The 27,787-nt window shown below is 47.6% G+C and overlaps 2 protein-coding genes across 5 annotated transcripts in view; both read left to right on the forward strand.

Moving 5' to 3' along the window:
* Positions 1-8,936, forward strand: part of LOC143956914 (vesicle-associated membrane protein 3-like) — a 45,193-nt gene extending 36,257 nt beyond the window's left edge. The window contains exon 5 of the mRNA XM_077467081.1: positions 8,641-8,936. Coding sequence (XP_077323207.1) covers positions 8,641-8,657 — 17 coding nt within the window. The 3' untranslated portion in view covers positions 8,658-8,936. The remainder of the gene's footprint in view (positions 1-8,640) is intronic.
* Positions 8,937-26,557: 17,621 nt separating this feature from the next.
* The window catches only part of USP5 (ubiquitin specific peptidase 5), a gene marked incomplete in the record, with an annotated part of 74,129 nt that continues 72,899 nt past the window's right edge, over positions 26,558-27,787 (forward strand). For 2 of the 4 annotated variants that reach the window (XM_077467100.1, XM_077467103.1), the window contains 1 exon segment: positions 26,559-26,748. In XM_077467100.1, coding sequence (XP_077323226.1) covers positions 26,641-26,748 — 108 coding nt within the window. 4 annotated transcript variants of the gene reach the window in all.

Below are 27,787 nucleotides of genomic sequence, written 5' to 3' on the forward strand. Positions count from 1 at the left end.
GGACAGAGTAAGTGTTTACACCATTCACCAATCAGGTAAAAAAGAGTAAAGTGACTTACCTGTCGCAAGACGAGACGAACCCCACTTCTGGTACCAAAACTGTTAGGTTGCTCGGCTTCTGTAAGTAACCCCTGGTAGCCTAGGCTAGGATTGAAGGGCGGAGGTCCCTTTCACCGGTGGACAAAACATTACACATACACGCTATTGTACGTGAATAATGAATGTGCCTATTGAAGCACACACAACAATTTTATTTAGTTTGAACAGAAGGACAGCCCTGTGGTTTAACCAATCAGGTAATTCATACATACATCGACATTTTTCTTAAACTCATGACATTATCTAAGTCAAAGGTGAAATACAGTCTTCTGATAGTTATCTCGTCATTTCAACATCTGCTGACTGACCATATTCTTGCGTAACCAGTCCTATCTTAGCTTTGTACCTCTTACCGCAGACAGATGCATCCTAATATGTCAACATCTTGCATCTTAATTCTGAACTTAGTGAAATGCACGCCTAAGCATATTATCTTAGACCTTTAACCTAGTACCGTATATCTTTTGGCAACCTTAATAAGTATTCCCTTATAGTTCTCATTGGAGCTCTCTATGGAGTTATATATGGATCTCTCTAGGGAGTTCTCTATGGATCTCTCTATGGATATCTCTATGGAGTTCTCTATGGAGCTCTCTATGGATCTCTCTATGGAGCTCTGTATGGAGGTCTCTATAGATCTCTCTATGGAGTTCTCTATGAAGCTCTGTATGGAGCTCTCTATGGAGTTCTCAATGGAGCTCTCTATGGAGTTCTCTATGGAGTTCTCTATGGATCTCTCTATGGAGTTCTCTATGGATCTCTCTATGGAGTTCTCTATGGATCTCTCTATGGATCTCTCTATGGATCTCTCTATGGAGCTCTCTATGGATCTCTCTACAGAGTTCTCTATGGATCTCTCTGTTGATCTCTCTATGGAGCTCTCTATGGAGCTCTCTATGGAGTTCTTTATGGATCTCTCTATGGAGCTCTCTATGGATCTCTCTATGGAGTTCTTTATGGATCTCTCTATGGAGCTCTCTATGGATCTCTCTATGGAGTTCTCTATGGAGCTCTCTATGGAGCTCTCTATGGAGCTCTCTATGGATCACTCTATGGATCTCTCTATGATGTTCTCTATGGAGCTCTCTATGGATCTCTCTATGGAGCTCTCTATGGATCTCTCTATGGAGTTCTCTATGGAGCTCTCTATGGATCTCTCTATTGAGTTCTCTACAGAGTTCTCTATGGAGCTCTCTATGGATCTCTCTATGGATCTCTCTATGGAGTTCTCTATGGAGCTCTCTATGGAGCTCTCTATGGATCTCTCTATGGAGTTCTCGATGGAGCTCTCTATGGAGCTCTCTATGGAGCTCTCTATGGATCTCTCTATGGAGTTCTCGATGGATCTCTCTATGGAGTTCTCGATGGATCTCTCTATGGAGTTCTCGATGGATCTCTCTATGGAGTTCTCGATGGATCTCTCTATGGATCTCTCTATGGAGCTCTCTATGGAGCTCTCTATGGCTCTCTCTATGGCTCTCTCTATGGCTCTCTCTATGGATCTCTCTATGGAGCTCTCTATGGATCTCTCTATGGATCTTTCGAAGGAGCTCTCTATGGAGCTCTCTATGGGGCTCTCTATGGAGCTCTCTATGGAGCTCTCTATGGAGTTCTCTATGGATCTCTCTATGGATCTCTCTATGGAGTTCTCGATGGATCTCTCTATGGAGTTCTCGATGGATCTCTCTATGGAGTTCTCGATGGATCTCTCTATGGATCTCTCTATGGAGCTCTCTATGGAGCTCTCTATGGCTCTCTCTATGGATCTCTCTATGGAGCTCTCTATGGATCTCTCTATGGATCTCTCTATGGAGCTCTCTATGGATCTCTCTACAGAGTTCTCTATGGATCTCTCTGTTGATCTCTCTGTTGATCTCTCTATGGAGCTCTCTATGGAGCTCTCTATGGAGTTCTTTATGGATCTCTCTATGGAGCTCTCTATGGATCTCTCTATGGAGTTCTTTATGGATCTCTCTATGGAGCTCTCTATGGATCTCTCTATGGAGTTCTCTATGGAGCTCTCTATGGAGCTCTCTATGGAGCTCTCTATGGAGCTCTCTATGGATCACTCTATGGATCTCTCTATGATGTTCTCTATGGAGCTCTCTATGGATCTCTCTATGGAGCTCTCTATGGATCTCTCTATGGAGTTCTCCATGGATCTCTCGATGGAGTTCTCGATGGAGCTCTCTATGGATCACTCTATGGATCTCTCTATGGAGCTCTCTGTGGATCTCTCTATGGAGCTCTCTATGGATCTCTCTATGGAGTTCTCTATGGATCTCTCTATGGAGCTCTCTATGGATCTCTCTATGGATCTCTCTATGGAGTTCTCTATGGAGCTCTCTATGGATCTCTCTATGGAGTTCTCGATGGAGCTCTCTATGGAGCTCTCTATGGAGTTCTCTATGGAGCTCTCTATGGATCTCTCTATGGAGTTCTCGATGGATCTCTCTATGGAGTTCTCGATGGATCTCTCTATGGAGTTCTTGATGGATCTCTCTATGGAGTTCTCGATGGATCTCTCTATGGATCTCTCTATGGCTCTCTCTATGGATCTCTCTATGGATCTCTCTATGGAGCTCTCTATGGATCTCTCTATGGAGCTCTCTATGGATCTTTCGAAGGAGCTCTCTATGGAGTTCTCTATGGGGCTCTCTATGGGGCTCTCTATGGAGCTCTCTATGGAGCTCTCTATGGAGTTCTCTATGGAGCTCTCTATGGATCTCTCTATGGAGTTCTCGACGGATCTCTCTATGGAGTTCTCGATGGATCTCTCTATGGAGTTCTCGATGGATCTCTCTATGGATCTCTCTATGGAGCTCTCTATGGAGCTCTCTATGGCTCTCTCTATGGCTCTCTCTATGGATCTCTCTATGGATCTCTCTATGGATCTCTCTATGGATCTCTCTATGGATCTTTCGAAGGAGCTCTCTATGGAGTTCTCTATGGGGCTCTCTATGGGGCTCTCTATGGAGCTCTCTATGGATCTCTCTATGGAGCGCTCTATGGATCTCTCTATGGATCTCTCTATGGAGTTCTCTATGGAGCGCTCTATGGATCTCTCTATGGAGTTCTCTATGGAGTTCTCTATGGAGCTCTCTATGGAGTTCTCTATGGAGCTCTCTATGGAGCTCTCTATGGAGTTCTATTTGGAGCTTTCTATGGAGTTCTCTATGGAGTTCTCTATGGAGCTCTCTATGGATCTCTCTATGGATCTCTCTATGGAGCGCTCTATGAAGTTCTCTATGGATCTCTCTGTGGATCTCTCTATGGAGCTCTCTATGGATCTCTCTATGGAGCTCTCTATGGAGCTCTCTATGGAGTTCTCTATGGAGCTCTCTATGGAGTTCTCAATGGAGCTCTCTATGGAGTTCTCTATGGAGTTCTCTATGGATCTCTCTATGGATCTCTCTATGGAGCTCTCTATGGATCTCTCTATGGAGCTCTCTATGGATCTCTCTATGGAGCTCTGTATGGAGGTCTCTGTGGAGTTCTCTATGGAGCTCTCTATGGAGTTCTCAATGGAGCTCTCTATGGAGTTCTCTATGGATCTCTCTATGGAGTTCTCTATGGATCTCTCTATGGAGCTCTCTATGGATCTCTCTATGGATCTCTCTATGGAGCTCTGTATGGAGGTCTCTGTGGAGTTCTCTATGGAGTTCTCTATGGAGTTCTCAATGGATCTCTCTATGGAGTTCTCTATGGATCTCTCTATGGAGCTCTCTATGGAGCTCTCTATGGAGCTCTCTATGGATCTCTCTATGGAGCTCTGTATGGAGGTCTCTGTGGAGTTCTCTATGGAGTTCTCTATGGAGTTCTCAATGGATCTCTCTATGGAGTTCTCTATGGATCTCTCTATGGAGCTCTCTATGGAGTTCTCTATGGAGCTCTCTATGGAGTTCTATTTGGAGCTCTCTATGGAGTTCTCTACGGAGTTCTCTACGGAGCTCTCTACGGATCTCTCTATGGATCTCTCTATGGATCGCTCTATGAAGTTCTCTATGGATCTCTCTGTGGATCTCTCTATGGAGCTCTCTATGGAGCTCTCTACGGAGCTCTCTACGGATCTCTCTATGGATCTCTCTATGGATCGCTCTATGAAGTTCTCTATGGATCTCTCTGTGGATCTCTCTATGGAGCTCTCTATGGAGCTCTCTATGGAGCTCTCTATGGATCTCTCTATGGATCTCTCTATGGAGTTCTCTATGGAGCTCTCTATGGAGCTCTCTATGGATCTCTCTATGGAGCTCTCTATGGAGTTCTCTGTGGAGTTCTCTACAGAGTTCTCTGTTGATCTCTCTGTTGATCTCTCTGTTGATCTCTCTATGGAGCTCTCTATGGAGTTCTCTATGGATCTCTCTATGGATCTCTCTATGGCGTTCTCTATGGAGCTCTCTATGGAGTTCTCTATGGAGTTCTCTATGGATCTCTCTGTTGATCTCTCTATGGAGCTCTCTATGGAGCTCTCTATGGAGTTCTCTATGGAGTTCTCAATGGAGCTCTCTATGGAGTTCTCTATGGATCTCTCTATGGATCTCTCTATGGCGTTCTCTATGGAGCTCTCTATGGAGTTCTCTATGGAGTTCTCTATGGATCTCTCTATGGAGTTCTCTATGGAGTTCTCTATGGAGCTCTCTATGGAGTTCTCTATGGAGCTCTCTATGGAGTTCTCTATGGAGCTCTCTATGGAGTTCTATTTGGAGCTTTCTATGGAGTTCTCTATGGAGCTCTCTATGGAGTTCTCTATGGAGTTCTCTATGGAGCTCTCTATGGATCTCTCTATGGATCTCTCTATGGAGCGCTCTATGAAGTTCTCTATGGATCTCTCTGTGGATCTCTCTGTGGATCTCTCTGTGGATCTCTCTATGGAGCTCTCTATGGAGCTCTCTATGGAGTTCTCTATGGAGCTCTCTATGGAGTTCTCTATGGAGTTCTCTATGGAGTTCTCTATGGAGTTCTCTATGGATCTCTCTATGGAGCTCTCTATGGAGCTCTCTATGGATCTCTCTATGGAGCTCTGTATGGAGTTCTCTATGGAGCTCTCTATGGAGCTCTTTATGGAGTTCTCTATGGAGTTCTCAATGGAGCTCTCTATGGAGTTCTCAATGGAGCTCTCTATGGAGTTCTCTATGGATCTCTCTATGGAGTTCTCTATGGATCTCTCTCTGGAGCTCTCTATGGATCTCTCTATGGAGCTCTGTATGGAGGTCTCTGTGGAGTTCTCTATGGAGCTCTCTATGGAGTTCTCAATGGATCTCTCTATGGAGTTCTCTATGGATCTCTATATGGATCTCTCTTTGGAGCTCTCTATGGATCTCTCTATGGAGCTCTCTATGGAGTTCTCTATGGAGCTCTCTATGGAGTTCTATTTGGAGCTTTCTATGGAGCTCTCTATGGAGTTCTCTATGGAGCTCTCTATGGAGTTCTCTACGGAGTTCTCTACGGAGTTCTCTACGGAGTTCTCTATGGATCTCTCTATGGATCTCTCTATGGAGCTCTCTATTGAGTTCTCTATGGAGCTCTCTATGGATCTCTCTATGGAGCTCTCTATGGATCTCTCTATGGAGCTCTCTATGGAGTTCTCTGTGGAGTTCTCTACAGAGTTCTCTATGGATCTCTCTGTTGATCTCTCTGTTGATCTCTCTATGGATCTCTCTATGGATCTCTCTATGGAGTTCTCTATGGAGCTCTCTATGGAGTTCTTTATGGAGCTCTCTATGGATCTCTCTATGGAGCTCTCTATGGATCTCTCTATGGAGCTCTCTATGGAGTTCTCTATGGAGCTCTCTGTGGAGTTCTCTATGGAGCTCTCTATGGAGTTCTCTATGGAGCTCTCTATGGAGTTCTCTATGGAGCTCTCTATGGAGCTCTCTATGGAGTTCTCTATGGAGTTCTCTATGGAGCTCTCTATGGATCACTCTATGGATCTCTCTATGGTGTTCTCTATGGAGCTCTCTATGGATCTCTCTATGGAGCTCTCTATGGATCTCTCTATGGATCTCTCTATGGATCTCTCTATGGAGCTCTCTATGGATCTCTCTATGGATCTCTCTATGGATCTCTCTGTTGATCTCTCTGTTGATCTCTCTATGGAGTTCTTTATGGATCTCTCTATGGATCTCTCTATGGAGTTCTCTATGGAGCTCTCTATGGAGCTCTCTATGGATCACTCTATGGATCTCTCTATGGTGTTCTCTATGGAGCTCTCTATGGATCTCTCTATGGAGCTCTCTATGGATCTCTCTATGGAGTTCTCTATGGATCTCTCGATGGAGTTCTCAATGGAGCTCTCTATGGATCTCTCTATGGAGCTCTCTATGGAGTTCTCTATGGAGCTCTCTATGGATCACTCTATGGATCTCTCTATGGTGTTCTCTATGGAGCTCTCTATGGATCTCTCTATGGAGCTCTCTATGGATCTCTCTATGGAGTTCTCTATGGATCTCTCGATGGAGTTCTCAATGGAGCTCTCTATGGATCACTCTATGGAGCTCTCTATGGAGTTCTCTATGGAGCTCTCGATGGATCTCTCTATGGATGTATCTATGGATCTCTCTATGGAGTTCTCTATGGATCTCTCTATGGATCTCTCTATGGATCTCTCTATGGAGTTCTCTATGGAGCTCTCTATGGAGCTCTCTATGGAGTTCTCTATGGAGCTCTCTATGGATCTCTCTATGGAGCTCTCTATGGAGCTCTCTATGGAGCTCTCTATGGGGCTCTCTATGGAGCTCTCTATGGATCTCTCTATGGAGTTCTCTATGGAGTTCTCTATGGATCTCTCTATGGAGCTCTCTATGGATCTCTCTATGGAGTTCTCTATGGATCTCTCTATGGAGTTCTCTATGGAGCTCTCGATGGAGCTCTCTATGGAGTTCTCGATGGAGCTCTCTATGGATGTATCTATGGATCTCTCTATGGAGTTCTTTATGGAGCTCTCTATGGAGCTCTCTATGGATCTCTCTATGGATCTCTCTATGGGGCTCTCTATGGAGCTCTCTATGGATCTCTCTATGGAGTTCTCTATGGATCTCTCTATGGATCTCTCTATGGAGCTCTGTATGGAGGTCTCTATGGATCTCTCTATGGAGTTCTCTATGGAGTTCTCTATGGAGTTCTCTACAGAGCTCTCTATGGATCTCTCTATGGTGTTCTCTATGGAGCTCTCTATGGATCTCTCTATGGAGCTCTCTATGGATCTCTCTATGGATCTCTCTATGGAGCTCTCTATGGATCTCTCTATGGATCTCTCTATGGATCTCTCTATGGATCTCTCTATGGAGCTCTCGATGGAGTTCTGTATGGATCTCTCGATGGAGTTCTCTATGGATCTCTCTATGGAGTTCTCTATGGAGCTCTCGATGGAGCTCTCTATGGAGTTCTCTATGGAGTTCTCTATGGAGCTCTCTATGGAGTTCTCTATGGATCTCTCTATGGAGTTCTCTATGGATCTCTCTATGGATCTCTCTATGGATCTCTCTATGGATCTCTCTATGGAGCTCTCGATGGAGTTCTGTATGGATCTCTCGATGGAGTTCTCTATGGATCTCTCTATGGAGTTCTCTATGGAGCTCTCTATGGAGTTCTCTATGGATCTCTCTATGGAGTTCTCTATGGAGTTCTCTATGGAGTTCTCTATGGAGCTCTCTATGGAGTTCTCTATGGAGCTCTCTATGGAGTTCTCTATGGAGCTCTCTATGGAGCTCTCTATGGGGCTCTCTATGGAGTTCTCTATGGAGCTCTGTATGGAGGTCTCTCTATATCTCTCTATCTCCGGAGCGGCTCCGGTGTGAATTGCACTGAATTCCTGTGCGTCTTTTGGTCTGTTTCAGGTCCGAATTCGGGCTGAAATGGGACCTAAACTGGTGAATGGAGACGCACCCCCCGCTGGGAGCCGCTCCGTTCTGCGGGGTGATCCCACCCTCAGGCTTTAGAACCTCTTTAATTCTGTTACGATGTATCTCTTTTGTTTCAGTTATGTTCCCCGCAAATCACATTGGTTGTATTTATAAAATATATGTAGAAATTAATTGTAAATTTCATGTACATTCTGTGCAAATGGTGGGGAAAGAAACAAACAGGTAATGTTCTCTGGGGTCGAATGTGCTTTAATCATATAGAATAGAACAATTCAGGAAATTATGGCCACTGATGGAGTTGATGATCATAGGAAATAAATATTTCTTGTCTATGATCGTCAGCTCCACCCAGTGGCCATAATGCAGTATTTTCTGGGTTTATTCTTCTGTAGGAATAAAAAACATTCGACCAGGAGAGAAAATAACCCAGTAACCTTGGATGGTGCCAGCATTCACACAGAGGGAAGTCCATTTCACAGGATGAACAGCTCCAATTCACCCCAATGTATTTATTTGCATGATTCCTTGTATACCACACAAGTATTCCTGCCGGAATTTCGGCTTCCTGGGAAGGAGACGCATTTGGTCTGATAGTTGCCCCGCCCTTCTTTATATAAGTCATTATGACTGCGCAGTGGGAGGAGTTTGGAAAGAAGTTGTGTAATGATTTTTCTTGCAGGGCTTTCCTTGAAGTGAGATGCGGAGAGGGCGATGTCGCTGCTGCCGCCTGCGGGACTCCTGCGCTGCTGATATCCGGAACTTCTTATCACTGTGATGTCATTCCTGGTTCTGGAATATCCGTAATTCCGGTAGAATGTCTTCCTGGATTATTCGAAGACCAGTCTATTCCCATTGTCCTCCATGGACTCTCCCTATTGGTCAGTATGTACCCCCATAGGCGTCCCCCGTCACTATGCTGCAAAATGCTGTTTTTTTTTTCTTTTTTTTTTTGAACGGTTCTGACAATAAAGTTGTTTTAAACCTGATTGGATTTCTCTCGTCATTTGTTGGATGACGCCGCTCCTCTATATTGTGGGGTCAGCTCTTCTTTCTGTGCTTTTCAGCAGGACGTGTCTATCAGCCAAGCTGTATTGACCTGGAAGAGAGCCCAATGCTTGGCAGAGGGGGCTGCTGTCAGAAATCACAGGGTCCTGTACAGTCGACCTGACAAGTCTGCCCCCCAAGCCTTGTTTGGGGGGCGTTTGGTGAACTCTCTGGGGGTTAAACAGACCCCTGATGTCCCACATTTCAGAGAGAGGAAAGAGAACAGAGATTGACAAGTCCCTTTCTCTGGACGGTGAATGAAAGCACTCGGAGACTTCCTGTTCAGTCACAATTTGAAGCATAGTAAACACAATTTATTATGCTTCTGTGATGAATGGACACAGTGAGTGATGATCGGTGCCAACTGCTTTGTATGTTCATAAAGGAAAAGGGCTGATAAACATGACACCCCCTGCTCTCCATCCTGAAACATCCCGCTGTGTGCCCTCAGCAGCTGCAATGCTGCAGGAGAGGGGGGCACACAGGTAGGGGGGGGCACACAGGAAGGGGAGAGGGGACACACAGGTAGGGGGTGGCACATCAAGGGGTGAGGGTGGCACATAGGAAAGGGGAGGGGGGCACACAGTAAAGGGGAGAGGGGGGCACAAGGGAAGGGGAGAGGGGGGCATAAAGGAAAGGGGAGAGGGGGCAAACAGGTAGGGGGACACACAGGAAAGGGGAGAGGGGGCAAACAGGTAGGGGGACACACAGGAAAGGGCAGAGGGGGCACACAGGAAAGGGGAGAGGGAGGCACACAGGAAAGGGGAGAGGGGGGCACACAGGAGAGGGGAGCACACAGGAAAGGGGAAAGGGGGGGCCCACAGGAAGGGGAGAGAGGGAAACTCAGGCAGAGGGGCACAGGAAGGGGTGAGGGGGGACACAGGAAGGGGAGAGGGGGGCACACAGGAAAGGGGAGAGGGGGGCACACAGGAGAGGGGAGCACACAGGAAAGGGGTGAGGGGGGCACACAGGAAGGGGAGAGGTAGGGGAAAGGGGGCACACAGGAAGGGGAGAGGGAGGCACACAGGAAAGGGGAGAGGGGGGCACACAGGAGAGGGGAGCACACAGGAAAGGGGTGAGGGGGGCACACAGGAAGGGGAGAGGGGTACACAGGAAAGGCGAGAGAGTGCACTCAGGTAGGGGGGGCACAGGAAGGGGTGAGGGGGGCACACAGGAAGGGGAGAGGGAGGCACTCAGGTAGGGGGGCACATTAAGGGATGAGGGGGGCACACAGGAAAGGGGAGAGGGGGGGCACTCAGGTAGGGGTGAGGGGGGCACTCAGGTAGGGGGGGCACAAGTAGGGGAGAGGGGGGCCCACAGGAAGGGGAGAGGGGGGAACTCAGGTAGAGGGGCACAGGAAGGGGAGAGGGGGGCACACAGGAAAGGGGAAAGAGGGCACTCAGGTAGGGGGGGCACCGGAATGGGAGAGGGGGCACACAGGAATGGGAGAGGGGGGCACACAGGAATGGGGTGAGGGGGGCACACAGGAAGGGGTGAGGGGGGCACACAGGAAGGGGAGAGGGGGGCACTCAGGTGGGGAGCACATACGTAGGGGGGGGGCACAGTCAATAGGGGGGGTGGGGATGCAGTTACCAATCCCTCTGCAGTGCATTGGGAGGAAGAATAGAGGAGGAGAAGCCGGCAGAGCTGCAGGGGGAGCCACACGGGTTGGCAGTAGAGCCGGTCCTCCTTTTGGGCAGGCGCCGGTCCCCCCTTCTGAGCGGATGGGCCCCGGGCCCGGTACAGGTGGGCTGGTTGTACTGCCTTATCAGCCGCCCTGTTGGCAGAGCTGGATGCGGACAGCGGTTTGGTGGTGTAGGGGGATGTTGGCCCTCTCCTTTCCTTTATTATGATATCTGGAGTCCCGGCATTTAATATCGAATGTTATAAGAAAAGATCGACGCTCCAGTTCACGATGTGATTTGTGACGAAGAACCGATTTGTAAGGGACTTTACTGCAGAAATTCTTCACTCCTCAATGATATACAGCAGCAGCGTCATTTAAAAAACAAAATAAACTTTATTAGTATAAGGCTTTGTTTACACCGACATTCTTATCCATACATCAAACTATACACAAGAGGCCGCGCTTATGGATCAGGTCACAATCAAACAGGAGTGTATGAGAATGCCTATATCGCCCCCTAACTTTATTTGATAATGTTTCACTGGTTGTAGTTTTTTTGAGGTATAACTTTATAACCAATATATATATAAAATTTAGACCTATTTGTATTAGTCACTCTGAGGTTGCTGCCTCCCTAAGAACACAATCTGAAGTCCAGGTTGTGTTTAAAAGTTGGATGATAATAATGGGCTGATGGCGCTACCTCACTCAGTCAGAGACCCAAAGGGGTAAAGGTAGATAAATATATTAGACCCTGAGCTATACCCACAACCACATGTAGCATCCCAGACAATATTCAAATTATTTTTGTGGTATTAATTTTGGTGATCTCAAAAACATATATTGATATACTACACAGCCGACTATCTCTCAATGGTGTACAAAAACCCCTATTCGGGGGAGAAGTTACACTTATAATCGCACTGTATTTGTGCAATTCCTGTGCAGTTGCTATACCTGTGCGCAATTTGTATTACCGCTATAGTACCCTATAGGTGAAAAAATATATTATATTACAGTGAAAACCACCAAGACCATGAAAAATGCAAAGCAAAAGAAATAAAATCAAAATCAAAAAGTTGAAAAAGTCAAACGCCAGAAAAAATATAATAAAAAAGGTAAATAGATAAGTGTGCGGAGTGGTTCTCAACACCCCTTTTGCAAATGTGAAAGAAGAAAAAACCTAAAAAAAAGTATAAATAGTATCCAAAAAATCAATAGGTTTATGTGTCTATCTATATAAAGTCCACAAAGAGTCTCTTATCAAGTGCTTTCAACCATGCGATTATTCTTTTTCAAATAACAGGAAGGTGACTTTTGTGATTAAGCCTGCTTATTGGTGACTTCCGTGCTCGTTCCCCCTCAAGGGTCCCCACTCACCGAATCCACGCACCCCCTAGGGGGTATGTTGCCCGTAATCTGTGCTCCACTGGGTTGAGGATTCTTCTGATTGTCTCTGTCTTCAGTTTCCCCAAGGTTTATTGGAAACGATGAAAGAAGGAGGCTTTATTATCCGCCAATAGGTCCTCAAGAGAGAAAAAATCTATTCATGGTGTAGTATTCTCAATGACTGACCACTTGAGAAAAAAGGGGGGGGGGGGGGGGGACGGGCTGCAAAAAGGGTTTTTCAAAAACAGGATTTTTACAAAGAATATGGCTTCTGCAATATTTTATATACCTTCTAAATATGTATATAGCAGAGGGCTGATGATCATTCAAAAAATATGCTTTATTACAAAAATATTTTATAATTACAAAAAAATTTTTTTTATAATTACAAAACATAAAAAAGAGACATCTTCCTGAAGCCGTTGGTACTGAAGGGCAAGTCCTATCTCAGGGATAGTGCCCAACTTATAGAGCTTTTGAACAACATCCAAGGCACAGACCAATATTTACTAGTTACTATAGATGTAAACTCGCTGTATACAAGCATTGTGCAGAAGGACGGTCTAATAGGAGTAGAAAGAGCACTACACAAACACACTAACATGAAACAAGAACAAGTGCAATACATCCTAGAGGGCCTTGAGATGGCCATGGCCTGTAACTATTTCTGGTACGGACATCATTATTATGTACAGACCACAGGAGTGGCTATGGGTGCACGGTATGCACCAAGTGTCGCCAACCTGTTGATGAATCTGTGGGAGGAGGAGTATATTTACTCAAGGAAAATACCCCAGCTAAAGTTTTTTCGACGGTACATTGACGATCTAGTGATCTTGTGGGACGGAACCCCAGAAGAATTTGAAAGATTTCTATCTAATCTGGATAACAACAAGTATGGACTCACATTTAGTGGGAAATGTGACAAACAAAAGATAGAATTCCTTGATCTAGAAATCTTCAAGAAGAATGATGTTCTTCACACAAAAACCTTCTTCAAAGAAACGGACAGAAACAGCTACATCCCTACTTCAAGCTGTCATCATCCTAAATGGAAAGCAAATATACCAAAAGGACAGCTTTTAAGAATCAGGAGGAATTGTAATTCTATTGAGGATTTCTCTTCCCAAGCAGACAAATTGGTCGCACAATTTGTTGAAAAAGGATATAAGTATGAGTCGTTGGTTAAAATAAAAACTGAAGTTGGGAACACTGATAGAAATACTCTGATAAGAAGAACCATCAAAGAAAAACAAAAATTTGACCTAGCGTTTATCACCGGATACAATGTACAATATTATGAAATAGAGAAAATAATAAAAAAATATTGGCCCATCCTTCAAGAAGATAAAGTATTGTCAACCATCCTCCCAAAGAAACCAAAATTTATCTATAGGAGAGCGCCGACACTACGTAATATGCTAGCACACAATGTAGTCGATGGCCCTAAGAATAGTACCTTTCTGGAAGAATTGAAAGGGTTCTATAAATGTAACAAATGCTTGGCCTGTAGGGCTAGCAAACCCCAACCTCGAAGGAGGAAAACATTCAGATCTAAAACAGACCACACAGAATACAAAATCAGAGAACTCATTACATGTCGGAGCACACACGTGACTTATGTGCTGGAATGTCCATGCAATTTACAATATGTGGGCAGAACCACTAGACCACTGTACATTAGGATCAGGGAACATGTTAATAACATCAAGAAGGGGTTCCCTAATCATAATGTATCTAGACATTTTGATCTTTTCCACCATAGAGATCCTTCTAAAATGGTATTTTATGGTATCGACTGTATAAAACAAAATTGGAGAGGGGGCAATATGACCACCCTTATATCTCAGAACGAAACCAGCTGGATATACAGATTGAACACCTTGGCCCCGAAAGGGCTAAATATCGACATAGACCTCAACTGCTTTATAGCAAACCCATAGACAGTAAGGAGGGACATACCTTTGTCCAGGGCTTACTGACTGCTAGAGAAGTCCTAAAGTCCCCCCCTATGCATATACATATGAAACTCCATGGGGTAGGTGTAGGGGAACTGATAAGGATGAATCTCTAATCTAATAATGTGGGAATAATCAGGTCATGAACATGAACCTATCAATGAGAAGAAGTAAATAATCCAAATTCCCCATTTGAGGCCTATGGGATTCTATTTGAGAATGAAGAGTAAATTTAGTTATAAAAGTAGGAAGAACTTCCTGAATACTGATAGGAGGTTCATATATAAAAATTTAAAAAATTTTTTTAAAAAACTCTCTGACCAACATCAGTTTTACAAGGTAATATCTGGTATATAAAAATAGTTAATAGAAGTTCTATGTGTATAAATAACTCAGAGGATAATGTAGAACCTATCTGGTAACCAAATAGTTCATAAAAACCCCCTTTCTCTGAAATAAAGAATAAAGGATATAAAATAAAAAATAAAGATAAATATAAGGGAAATAAAATTAATGACCTAGGTGGGTGTATTGAAGTTCCCACTAAGAAACATTTTCCCCTTTTATTTCTGTTAAAAAATAATTTTCCCCTTTTATTTCTGTGAAAATTTGGTTTCCTTTAAGAGCATTATGTATTAAGTAAGGGGGATTGAGATACGACCTCTTATTATGATAGAAAGTATTCTTCTAGCACATATACATTGGCAGTATCAGTATAAAAAATTAGCTCGTAAGAGTTACTGTGGAACGCAATAAGTAAACAAATCGGTAGATCCGCCCAGCTCAGCGATTGGCTGAAGGCTGGGAATGGGCGGTGCAGGCACCTTAAAATACGTGGTTATGGGTGTACGTGATATCGCTGCTGAGGACGTCTATGACGAAACGCGTCCAGCGTCATTACGTACACCACGTCATTTCCGGTGCGCCTGACCCGGTGGAGCGCAGTTGGAACGCACGCCGTTCTAATAGGAGACTACTCCTGTTGATGGGCGAACCGGGCTGGTGCCAAACAATTTTCCTTCAAACTTCGGTCTATAGGAGGAAAACTCCTTTATTGAGATAAGTAGATCTGCATCCAGTGCATGGGAAGCCTATAGTCCCCAAATAAAACGGGACCCGCTAGAGAATTGGCTACTTAGGCCCCATACATTTGAGTACAGCGCTGGTTTGCATTAATAGAAGGACTTTTGTTTTTAGATATATTTTTATTTTTTATTTTTTAAAATATTTTTTGTTTGCTGTTCCGGGTTTTTTTATTTATTTTTTACAACTAATTTTACTTTTATTCCTATTTTTATTTTTGTGTTTTTTCTGAGATGTAGTATTGGTATATGCATATACATTGAATATACAGGCGTACAGTGCAATTGCTGCAGACCGCACGTCGTGGCTTAAAGGGACATCTGTAAAAAAGTGGTCTTTTGCACCGAGCACTGTAATGTTTTAGTATATGCAAAAACTCTTTATTCCTACCTTTTTTTTTGTAATTATAAAATATTTTTGTAATAAAGCATATTTTTTGAATGATCATCAGCCCTCTGCTATATACATATTTAGAAGGTATATAAAATATTGCAGAAGCCATATTCTTCGTAAAAATCCTGTTTTTGAAAAACCCTTTTTGCAGCCCGTCCCCCCCCCCCCCCCCCTTTTTTCTCAAGTGGTCAGTCATTGAGAATACTACACCATGAATAGATTTTTTCTCTCTTGAGGACCTATTGGCGGATAATAAAGCCTCCTTCTTTCATCGTTTCCAATAAACCTTGGGGAAACTGAAGACAGAGACAATCAGAAGAATCCTCAACCCAGTGGAGCACAGATTACGGGCAACATACCCCCTAGGGGGTGCGTGGATTCGGTGAGTGGGGACCCTTGAGGGGGAACGAGCACGGAAGTCACCAATAAGCAGGCTTAATCACAAAAGTCACCTTCCTGTTATTTGAAAAAGAATAATCGCATGGTTGAAAGCACTTGATAAGAGACTCTTTGTGGACTTTATATAGATAGACACATAAACCTATTGATTTTTTGGATACTATTTATACTTTTTTTAGGTTTTTTCTTCTTTCACATTTGCAAAAGGGGTGTTGAGAACCACTCCGCACACTTATCTATTTACCTTTTTTATTATATTTTTTCTGGCGTTTGACTTTTTCAACTTTTTGATTTTGATTTTATTTCTTTTGCTTTGCATTTTTCATGGTCTTGGTGGTTTTCACTGTAATATAATATATTTTTTCACCTATAGGGTACTATAGCGGTAATACAAATTGCGCACAGGTATAGCAACTGCACAGGAATTGCACAAATACAGTGCGATTATAAGTGTAACTTCTCCCCCGAATAGGGGTTTTTGTACACCATTGAGAGATAGTCGGCTGTGTAGTATATCAATATATGTTTTTGAGATCACCAAAATTAATACCACAAAAATAATTTGAATATTGTCTGGGATGCTACATGTGGTTGTGGGTATAGCTCAGGGTCTAATATATTTATCTACCTTTACCCCTTTGGGTCTCTGACTGAGTGAGGTAGCGCCATCAGCCCATTATTATCATCCAATTCTTATCCATACACCTGTGTGAAGGGGCGTGTTTTCCCACACAGGTGTACTGCATGCAGGCCCTCCCATTCATGGTCTGTGGGACGCAGCCTGAGACACGCACGCCCGCCCGCCCACGCTCACCCTGCGCCCGATGAGTCCATGCAGCCTCTGCACCCCATTTGGCCTGAATAGGACTGCCTGCACCTGTGTGCAAACACAAGCCATTGCACAGGTCTATGCTTTTATTGAGAACCCCTCCCCCTCTAGGTGATCTATATACATGTCGGGGAATAAACCCCTCCCCCTCTGGGTGATCTCTGTACATTGCGGGGAATAAACCCCTCTGGGTGATCTCTGTACATTGCGGGGAATAAACCCCTCCCCCTCTGGATGATCTCTGTACATTGCGGGGAATAAACCCCTCCCCCTCTGGGTGATCTCTGTACATTGCGGGGAATAAACCCCTCCCCCTCTGGGTGATCTCTGTACATTGCGGGGAATAAACCCCTCCCCCTCTGGATGATCTCTGTACATTGCGGGGAATAAACCCCTCCCCCCTCTGGGTGATCTCTGTACATTGCGGGGAATAAACCCCTCCCCCCTCTGGGTGATCTCTGTACATTGCGGGGAATAAACCCCTCCCCCCTCTGGGTGATCTCTGTACATTGCGGGGAATAAACCCCTCCCCCCTCTGGGTGATCTCTGTACATTGCAGGGAATAAACCCCTCCCCCCTCTGGGTGATCTCTGTACATTGCGGGGAATAAACCCCTCCCCCCTCTGGGTGATCTCTGTACATTGCAGGGAATAAACCCCTCCCCCTCTGGGTGATCTCTGTACATTGCGGGGAATAAACCCCTCCCCCCTCTGGGTGATCTCTGTACATTGCGGGGAATAAACCCCTCCCCCCTCTGGGTGATCTCTGTACATTGCAGGGAATAAACCCCTCCCCCCTCTGGGTGATCTCTGTACATTGCAGGGAATAAACCCCTCCCCCCTCTGGGTGATCTCTGTACATTGCAGGGAATAAACCCCTCCCCCCTCTGGGTGATCTCTGTACATTGCAGAGAATGTAACAAACTTTGTGGCAGATTCCTCTCTTCTGTTATTGTGAGGAAATCCCTGTGTGTTTTTCTGTGTCCATGTTCATAGTGATTATAAATAGGCGTGGCTTTATAATTATCAATCAGCTGCTGCACCTGCAGGGCTCTAATGAGGAAAGTGGCAGGGTCTGCATCCCTTTATTTCCCTTTGGGAAGATCTCACCAAAGATGACATTTTATTGCAGGGTGGTGTGAGAAACCCCCGTCCTCAACAGGACTATGTCCGCCATATATGCTTCCTCTGTCCAGAACCAGCACTTCCCATGACCCCGTAGCCCACCCAGTCACCAGCCGTAACTCAGTGTAGAGTGGCAAACAACAAACTTTATTATCACACATGGACACAACAGATAAAATAACTCAGAGACACTCCCCCACCCCCCCAACCCTTGGAAAACAGGGCGGGATAAACTGTCCAATCACAACAGACACACAGGTCAGGTGTGTTCAACTTCTCATCAGTAAACAGTCTTATCAGCAGGGGGGCTGTTGGAGGAATCCCCCCTCCCCCCTTACACATCCCATAATATCCAAGGCAGACAGACACAACAGAACATTGTAATACAGCCACACCCCAAACGATTACAGCAAAGAGTCCACAACATCATGAGACACCACACAATATATACATATAGACAACATTCCAGTGTGGCTGTACAGTGTGTGTAACTAGCACAGATCATAGTGGGGTTCTCGGTCACCCTGTGCCCCTAATGGACGCAGGGTGACTTACACATAAGAGGGGCGGGGGAGCTGGACACGGAGTCTCCAGAACTCCAAGGTAAGCCGAGTTCCACAAACCCCCCACCCAAAGTGACTCTCGTCACACAGGGGATGCCAAAAATCTGACTGTTATATAGACGTCTGGGAAAATCAGCGAGCCAATCACACAAGCAGGAAATTAAATTTCTGGGGGGCGGGGCTCTGTGTACCATCTGTGTACAGAGCGCCTCCAGGTGGCCATATTGGATTTTACAGAAAATGACAGCGGCTGCAGAGTGGAAAGGACATTTCTAATAACATCCAATTGCAATCTGACTTGTGTATTGATTATGTACGATAGATTATTATTTTTTTACCCATGAAAATTAAGTTACCCTTTAATTACACCCATGTGACCATGGCCTAAACCAGAGAATGGAGCATTATCAGGGACTGGCAGGGGGCAGTGATGAGTAGGAGGGACTAAACGCCAACAAGTTCCATGATCATGAGGAAGGAGAAGTGAGAAGGATTGGTAACCATAGAGATGATAGTATAAGGAGGCTCTGTACCCCTGAGGAAGTCCACTGATGCACACGGTCCCCATCACACGGCCCCTGACCCGTTACACCCGACCGCCATCCCATCCTCCCTGCCAGAGAATGGGACACTCCTCCATTTACACCCCCACCTAAAAATTCCTTCCGACTCCGGAGCCATCATTTCCCCCCATTAGGGATGAGCCGAACACCCCCCGGTTCGGTTCGCACCAGAACTTTTAAACGTACCGAAAATTTGTGTCAACTTAAGAACCCCATTGAAGTCTATGGGACTCGAACATTTGAAATAAAAAGTGCTAATTTTAATGGCTAATATGCAAGATACTGTCCTAAAAAGGGTTTGGGGACCCGGGTCCTGCCCCAGGGGACATGGGTCAATGCCTAAATTTTTTTTTAAAAACGCCTGTTTTTTCGGGAGCACTGATTTTAATGACGATTAAAGTGAAAAAAGTGAAATATTCCTTTAAATATGGTGCCTGGGGGGTGTCTGTAGTATGCCTGTGAAGTGCCACGTGTTTCCCGTGTTTAGAACAGTCCCTGCACAAAATGACATTAAACGGAAATAACACCATTTAAAACTGCTTGCGGTTTTAATGTTATATCTGGTTCCTGCAATATGGATGAAAATCATTGAGAAAAATGGCATGGGTAGCCCTCCCTGCCCATTACCAGCCTATTTGGGTCTTGTACGCATATTAAGGGGAACCCCGTACCCATATTAAAAAAAGGAAATGCGTGTGGCCCCCAGGCCCTATATACTCAGAACAACAGTATACAGGCGGTGCAAACAAGACAGGGACTGTGTAGGTTTGTTGTGTTAAGTTGAATCTGTTTGTAATTTTCAACTGGTACATTTTTAAAGTGTAGCTCCAGTCAAAAAAAATATTTTTAAGCTTTTTGGAAAACATAGGGAAGGGTTATCACCCCTGTATAATTTGTTTTGTCGTCCATCTTTTTTCATCTCACTTCCTGTTGTCTCCTTCCGTTTGCAAGTAGGAGATGTTTGTAAATTGGATGTTTGAAAGTAGGGGCCTGCCCTATATGCTCTGCAGAAATGGCGGAACAAGGTGTTGGTTTTGCCACAACATTGTAAGCCCTCAAAGTGACTCTTGGTGGGCGCTGGAGCGCCCTGCTGTGAACGATTATATCAAGAATTGTAATTACATGCCCCTGTTAAACAGGGGCTGGAAATTGGGCCTTGGGCACTAGTGCTGGTGCCACCACACTGCAACCTCTCCCAGATACTCTAGTTGGAGTGCAGGAATGAGCCCTGCTGCAAAGCATTGCATCAAAAATTCCCCCCAGGGCGGCACAGTGGTGTAGTGGTTAGCACTCTCACCTAGCAGTAAGAAGGGTCACTGGTTCAAATCCCAACCACGACCCTACCTGCCTGGAGTTTGCATGTTCTCCCTGTGCCTGCGTGGGTTTCCTCCATGTACTCCGGTTTCCTCCCACAATCCAAAGACATGCAGGTAGGTTAATTGGCTTCTGTCCAAAATTGGCCCCAGTATATGAATGGGGACCTTGGATTGTGGGCTCTTTGAGGGTAGGGACCAATGTGAGTGGGCAATGTACAGGGGCAATTGTAGACACTCACTCAGGTTGAACTGGTGTCTTTATTCAACCTTACTAACTATGAAAAATTGTAATTACACGCCCCTGTTAAACAGGGGCTGAAAAATTGGGCCTATACACTGCAACCTCTATGATATACTCTAGTTGGAGTGCAGGAATGAGCCCTGCTGCAAAGCATTAAAAATTGTAATTACACACCCCTGTTAAACATGGGCTGAAAAATTGGGCCTTAGGCACTGGTGCCACCACACTGCAACCTCTCCCATATACTCTACTTGGAGTGCAGGAATGAGCCCTGCTGCAAAGCATCAAAAATTGTAATTACACGCCCCTGTTAAACAGAGGCTGAAAAATTGGGCTGGTGGCATCACCCAGAACCAAAAATGTTCTTCCAAGATATCAGCGGAGGAGGAAGAGGATAGACAATCAACATAACAGGACAGTCACTCAGCATCAGCATAGGCAGTCTTGAAGGGATGTGATATTTAAAAAAAAATTATTCGGTTACATCAGCTTCAGGTGCTTGGTAGCTGTGGGTGATCCAAGACTGATTCATCTTGATGAAGGTCAGTCGATCAACTGATTCGGTGGACAGGCGCACCCTGTGATCGGTAACAAAGCCACCAGCAGCACTGAAGGTGCGTTCCGAAAGAACGCTGGATGCAGGACAGGCCAGTAGCTCAATTGCATACTGTGCAAGCTCTGGCCAGTGATCCATCCTCAAGACCCAGTAAGCCAGAGGATTTTCGGTGGGAAAGGTGTCCAAGTCTGACCTTGCCCCTAGGTATTCCTGCACCATGTAAATCAGACGTTGGCGATGGTTGCTGGAACCGATCATACCTTGGGGCTGTGGACTAAAAAATTGTCTGAAAGCATCAGTCAGACGGCCACCTTCTCCACCGCTCCTTCTGACCGATGCCTCAGCAACACGTTGTCCAGGACCAGGAGTTTGTAACCTCCCAGTCTCTGGGAACGCGTTGCACAGACCTTTCTGCAAGGCCTCCCGGAGATGTCTCATTCTCTGCGACGGCAACCTTACCCTTGTACCGTGGATCAAGGAGAGTGGCCAGCCAGTAATGGTCCCTCTCCTTGATCCGAAGAATACGAGGATCCTTCCGCAGGCTTTGCAGGATCAGGGAGGCCATGCAGCGTAGGTTAGCTGAGGCATTCGGTCCGGAGTCCTCTGGGTCACTAAGGACAACATGATCTGCAGCTACCTCCTCCCAGCCACGTACAAGTCCACAGGTTTCTTGGGACTGTAAATCAACCCTAAAAGACTGCTGCTGCTGAGTGCCAGGCTCCACCTCCTCCTCTTCCTGTGTGATGGGTGGGACAGCAGGAACACTGTCTGGATAAAGGGGGCCTTGAGAGGCAAGGAAGTCCTCCTCTTCCTGCCTCTAGTGCCCTGTCCATTATTCCACGCAGCGTATGCTCCAACAGATGGACAAGAGGTACAGTGTCACTGATGCATGCACTGTCACTGCTCACCATCCTTGCGGCCTCCTCAAACGGTGACAGGACAGTGCATGCATCCCTGATCATGCCCCACTGGCGTAGTGAAAAAAAACCGAGCTCCCCTGACCCTGTCCTGGTGCTGTAGTCGCACAGGTACTCATTGATGGCCCTCTGCTGCGTGTGCAGCCGCTGCAGCATGGCCAACGTTGAGTTCCACCTGGTGGGCATGTCACATATAAGGCGGTTCTTGGGCAGGTTCAACTCCTTTTGGAGCTCAGCCAGCCAAGCACAGGCATTAAATGATCAGCGGAAATGCACACAGACTTTCCTGGCCTGCCTCAGGACATCCTGTAAGCCCGGGTACCTGCCCAAGAACCGCTGCACCACCAGGCTAAGGACGTGAGCCACACAGGGCACATGGGTCAGTTTTCCGTGTCGGGGGGCGGAGAGGAGGTTTGTGCCATTGTCGCAAACCACCAATCTATGGCATTGTTTTGCCTGCGTACTTGCGTAGCCCCTGGAACGCCTACGGAGCACCGCTGGTTCTGAGGACAGAGCACTGGAAGAGGCCATGGAGGAAGAAGAAGAGGAGGGGGTGGAGGAGAGAGGTGTGTCACAACCAATAGTAGCATTTTGGAGGTGTGGTGGCGGAACAACCTCCAACACTACTGCACCTTGTCCTGCATCCTTCCCAGCTGCCAGAAGTGACCCAATGGGTCGTGAAAGACAGGTAACATCCCTGTCCATGCCTGCTGGACCATGAGTCAGCGGTAATATGCACCTTACCGCTGACCGCCCTGTCCAGCGAGGCAAGGACATTGCCTTCCACATGCCGGTAGAGAGCCGGAATCGCCTTCCGTGAGAAAAAGTGGCGTTTGGGGACCTGCGGAAGGGGGCCGAGTCTACCAACTGAAAAGGCAGCAGTTGAAGTGCTAGCAATTTAGCCAAGCTAGCATTCAACCGCTGGGCATGTGGATGGCTGGGAGTGAACTTCTTTCGCCGGTCCAGCAGCTGGGGCAAGGAAATTTGCCTGCTATAATCGGACGTGGGTGTACCGCTAGCAGATTGCCCACAAGTACTTGGCTGTGACACACCTAATTCTACACCTTCATTCCTCTCAGTGCAGGTTTCAGAGAGGACTGAAGGTCTAGTGCTGTCACCAGATGTGTCACCTATCACCAGACGTGTCACCTGTCACCAATCACCATTCGTGTCACCAGTCATGTCACCTATCACCAGATGTGTGCCCTGTCACCAGACGTGTCCCCTGTTACCAACATCAACATCTGCCTGGAAGAAAATCACCTGGCTTTTAGGAAAAAACTCAAGACCTTCCTCTTTTAGCAGATGATCAAAGCTCGCCACAGCGCCTAGAGGCGATTCAGTTCGCATTGTGCGCTATACAAGTATTTAATTCATTCATTCATTCACCAGACGTGTCCCCTGTTACCAGACGTGTCACCATTTGTGTCACCTATCACCAGGCGTGTCACCTGTCACTAGTCGTGTCACCTGTCCCCACCAGTCGTGTCACCTATCACCAGACGTGTCACCTGTCACCAGTCGTGTCACCTGTCCCCACCAGATGTGTCAGCTGTCACCAGTCGTGTCACCAGTCATGTCACCTATCACCAGACGTGTCACCTGTCACCAGTCGTGTCACCTGTCCCCACCAGATGTGTCACCTGTCCCCACCAGATGTGTCACCTGTCACCAGTCGTGTCACCTGTCACCAGACGTGTCACCTCTCACCAGTCGTGTCCCCTATCACCAGACGTGTCACCTCTCACGAGTCGTGTCACCAGACGTGTCACCTATCACCAGACATGTCACCTCTCACCAGTCGTGTCCCCTGTCACCATTCATGTCACCTGTCGTGTCCCCTGTCACCATTCGTGTCACCTGTCACCAGACGTGTCCCCTCTCACCAAACGTGTCACCTGTTACCAGTCGTGTCACCTGTCACCAGACGTGTCCCCTCTCACCAAACGTGTCACCTGTTACCAGTCGTGTCACCTGTCACCAGACGTGTCACCTGTCATCAGACATGTCCCCTATCACCAGACGTGTCACCTCTCACCAGTCGTGTCACCTCTCACCAGTCGTGTCACCTCTCACCATTCGTGTCACCTGTCACCAGACGTGTTACCTATCACCAGACGTGTCACTTGTCACCAGTCGTGTCACCTGTCACCAGACGTGTCACCTGTCACCAGACGTGTCACCTGTCACCAAATGTGTCACCTCTCATCAGTCGTATCCCCTATCACCAGACGTGTCACCTCTCACCAGTCGTGTCACCAGACATGTCACCTATCACCAGACGTGTCACCTCTCACCAGTCGTGTCCCCTGTCACCATTCGTGTCACCTGTCCCCAGTCGTGTCCCCTGTCACCATTCGTGTCCCCTGTCACCAGATGTGTCACCTGTCACCAGTCGTGTCACCTGTTACCAGTCGTGTCACCTGTCACCATTCGTGCCAAGTGTCCCCTGTCACCATTCGTGTCACCTGTCACCAGACGTGTCACCTGTCACCAGTCGTGTCACCTGTTACCAGTCGTGTCACCTGTCACCATTCGTGCCAAGTGTCCCCTGTCACCATTCGTGTCACCTGTCACCAGACGTGTCACCTGTCACCAGTCGTGTCACCTGTTACCAGTCGTGTCACCTGTCACCATTCGTGCCAAGTGTCACCTGTCACCAGTCGTGTCACCTGTCACCAGACGTGTCATCTCTCACCAGTTGTGTCCCCTATCACCAGTCGTGTCACCTCTCACCAGTCATGTCACCTCTCACCAGTCGTGTCACCTCTCACCAGACGTGTCACCTGTCACCAGTCGTGTCACCTCTCACCAGACGTGTCACCTCTCACCAGACGTGTCACCTGTCACCAGTCGTGTCACCTCTCAACAGTCATGTCACCAATCACCAGACGTGTCACCTGTTACCAGTCGTGTCACCTATCACCTGACGTGTCCCCTCTCACCAGACGTGTCACCTGTCACCAGTCGTGTCACCTCTCAACAGTCATGTCACCAATCACCAGACGTGTCACCTGTTACCAGTCGTGTCACCTATCACCAGTCGTGTCACCTCTCACCAGACGTGTCACCTCTCACCAATCGTGTCACCTCTCACCAGACGTGTCACCTGTCACCAGTCGTGTCACCTCTCACCAGACGTGTCACCTCTCACCAGACGTGTCACCTATCACCAGTCGTGTCACCTCTCACCAGACGTGTCACCTCTCACCAATCGTGTCATCTCTCACCAGACGTGTCACCAATCACCAGTCGTGTCACCTATCACCAGTCGTGTCACCTATCACCTGACGTGTCCCCGTCACCAGATGTGTCACCTATCACCAGACGTGTCACCTGTCACCAGTCGTGTCACCTGTCAACAGATGTGTCACCTGTCACCAGTCGTATCACCTGTCACCAGTCGTGTCCCCTGTCACCAGTCGTGTCACCTATCACCAGTCGTGTCACCTATCACCTGACGTGTCCCCGTCACCAGATGTGTCACCTATCACCAGACGTGTCACCTGTCACCAGTCGTGTCACCTGTCAACAGATGTGTCACCTGTCACCAGTCGTATCACCTGTCACCAGTCGTGTCCCCTGTCACCAGTCGTGTCCCCATCACCAGACGTGTCCCCTGTCACCTGACGTGTCCCCGTCACCAGATGTGTCACCTATCACCAGACGTGTCACCTGTCACCAGTCGTGTCACCTGTCAACAGATGTGTCACCTGTCACCAGTCGTATCACCTGTCACCAGTCGTGTCCCCTGTCACCAGTCGTGTCCCCATCACCAGTCGTGTCACCTATCACCAGTCGTGTCCCCATCACCAGACGTGTCCCCTGTCACCAGACGTGTCCCCTGTTACCATTCGTGTCACCTGTCAACAGTCGTGTCCCCTGTCACCAGTCGTGTCACCTGTCACCAGACGTGTCCCCTGTCACCAGACGTGTCCCCTGTCAACAGTCGTGTCCCCTGTCAACAGTCGTGTCCCCTGTCACCAGTCGTGTCACCTGTCACCAGACGTGTCCCCTGTCACCAGACGTGTCCCCTGTCACCAGTCGTGTCACCTGTCACCAGACGTGTCCCCGTCACCAGATGTGTCCCCTGTCACCAGACGTGTCCCCTGTTACCATTTGTGTCACCTGTCAACAGTCGTGTCCCCGTCACCAGACGTGTCACCTATCACCAGTCATGTCACCTGTCACCAGTCGTGTCACCTATCACCATTCGTGTCCCCTGTCACCAGACTTGTCCCCTGTCACCAGACGTGTCACCTGTCAACAGACCTATCACCTGTCACCATTCGTGTCACTTATCACCAGTCGTGTCCCCTGTCACCATTCGTGTCACCTATCACCAGTCGTGTCACCTATCACCAGTCGTGTCACCTATCACCAGTCGTGTCCCCCGAGTCCATCTATAGGAGGTTCTCCTCCTCAGAGTAGATTTTGCCCTTAACCATCATGGCCGCCCTTGTTCTCATTACGTCACCACGGATCGGCGTCCCCCACCTGCGCGCAGGCGCTGTGAGCGCACAGTCCTGCTCTGTCATTGTCCTCCGCGCATGCGCGCTGTCTCCTCCCTGCACTTTCCATCAGTCACCATCGAGTGTGATCAGCGGGAGGGACAGAGCGTCACCGGAAGAGGAAGCGGGTGTGAGGGAGAGGTGTAGCCGTGCGGGAGCCGGAGTCATGGTGGACGTGAAGGAAGCGCTCTTATCGGTGTTGCCGAGTATTCGTCTCCCCCGGGCCGGAGATCGCGTGCACAAGGACGAGTGCGCGCTCTCCTTCCAGACTCCGGTGTGTGCCGTATATACGGGACTATGCGCGCCCCTCCCCATAGAGAGACTAGGGGTGCCGTATATGCTGGACTATGCGCGCCCCTCCCCATAGAGAGACTAGGGATGCCGTATATGCGGGACTATGTGCGCCCCTCCCCATAGAGAGACTAGGGGTGCCGTATATGCGGGACTATGCGCGCCCCTCCCCATAGAGAGACTAGGGGTGCCGTATATGCTGGACTATGCGCGCCCCTCCCCATAGAGAGACTAGGGATGCCGTATATGCGGGACTATGTGCGCCCCTCCCCATAGAGAGACTAGGGGTGCCGTATATGCGGGACTATGCGCGCCCCTCCCCATAGAGAGACTAGGGGTGCCGTATATGCTGGACTATGCGCCCCCCTCCCCATAGAGAGACTAGGGGTGCCGTATATACGGGACTATGCGCGCCCCTCCCCATAGAGAGACTAGGGGTGCCGTATATGCTGGACTATGCGCCCCCCTCCCCATAGAGAGACTAGGGATGCCGTATATGCGGGACTATGCGCGCCCCTCCCCATAGAGAGACTAGGGGTGCCGTATATACGGGACTATGCGCGCCCCTCCCCATAGAGAGACTAGGGGTGCCGTATATACGGGACTATGCGCGCCCCTCCCCATAGAGAGACTAGGGGTGCCGTATATGCTGGACTATGCGCCCCCCTCCCCATAGAGAGACTAGGGGTGCCGTATATGCTGGACTATGCGCCCCCCTCCCCATAGAGAGACTAGGGGTGCCGTATATGCTGGACTATACGCGCCCCTCCCCATAGAGAGACTAGGGGTGCCGTATATGCTGGACTATGCGCGCCCCTCCCCATAGAGAGACTAGGGGTGCCGTATATGCTGGACTATGCGCGCCCCTCCCCATAGAGAGACTAGGGGTGCCGTATATGCGGGACTATGCGCGCCCCTCCCCATAGAGAGACTAGGGGTGCCGTATATGCTGGACTATGCGCGCCCCTCCCCATAGAGAGACTAGGGGTGCCGTATATGCTGGACTATGCGCCCCCCTCCCC

This window comes from Lithobates pipiens, unplaced genomic scaffold (assembly GCF_037356315.1).
Source record: "Lithobates pipiens isolate NorthernLeopardFrog02 unplaced genomic scaffold, aLitPip1_a1.2 Scaffold_47, whole genome shotgun sequence".
Lineage (NCBI taxonomy): Eukaryota > Metazoa > Chordata > Amphibia > Anura > Ranidae > Lithobates > Lithobates pipiens.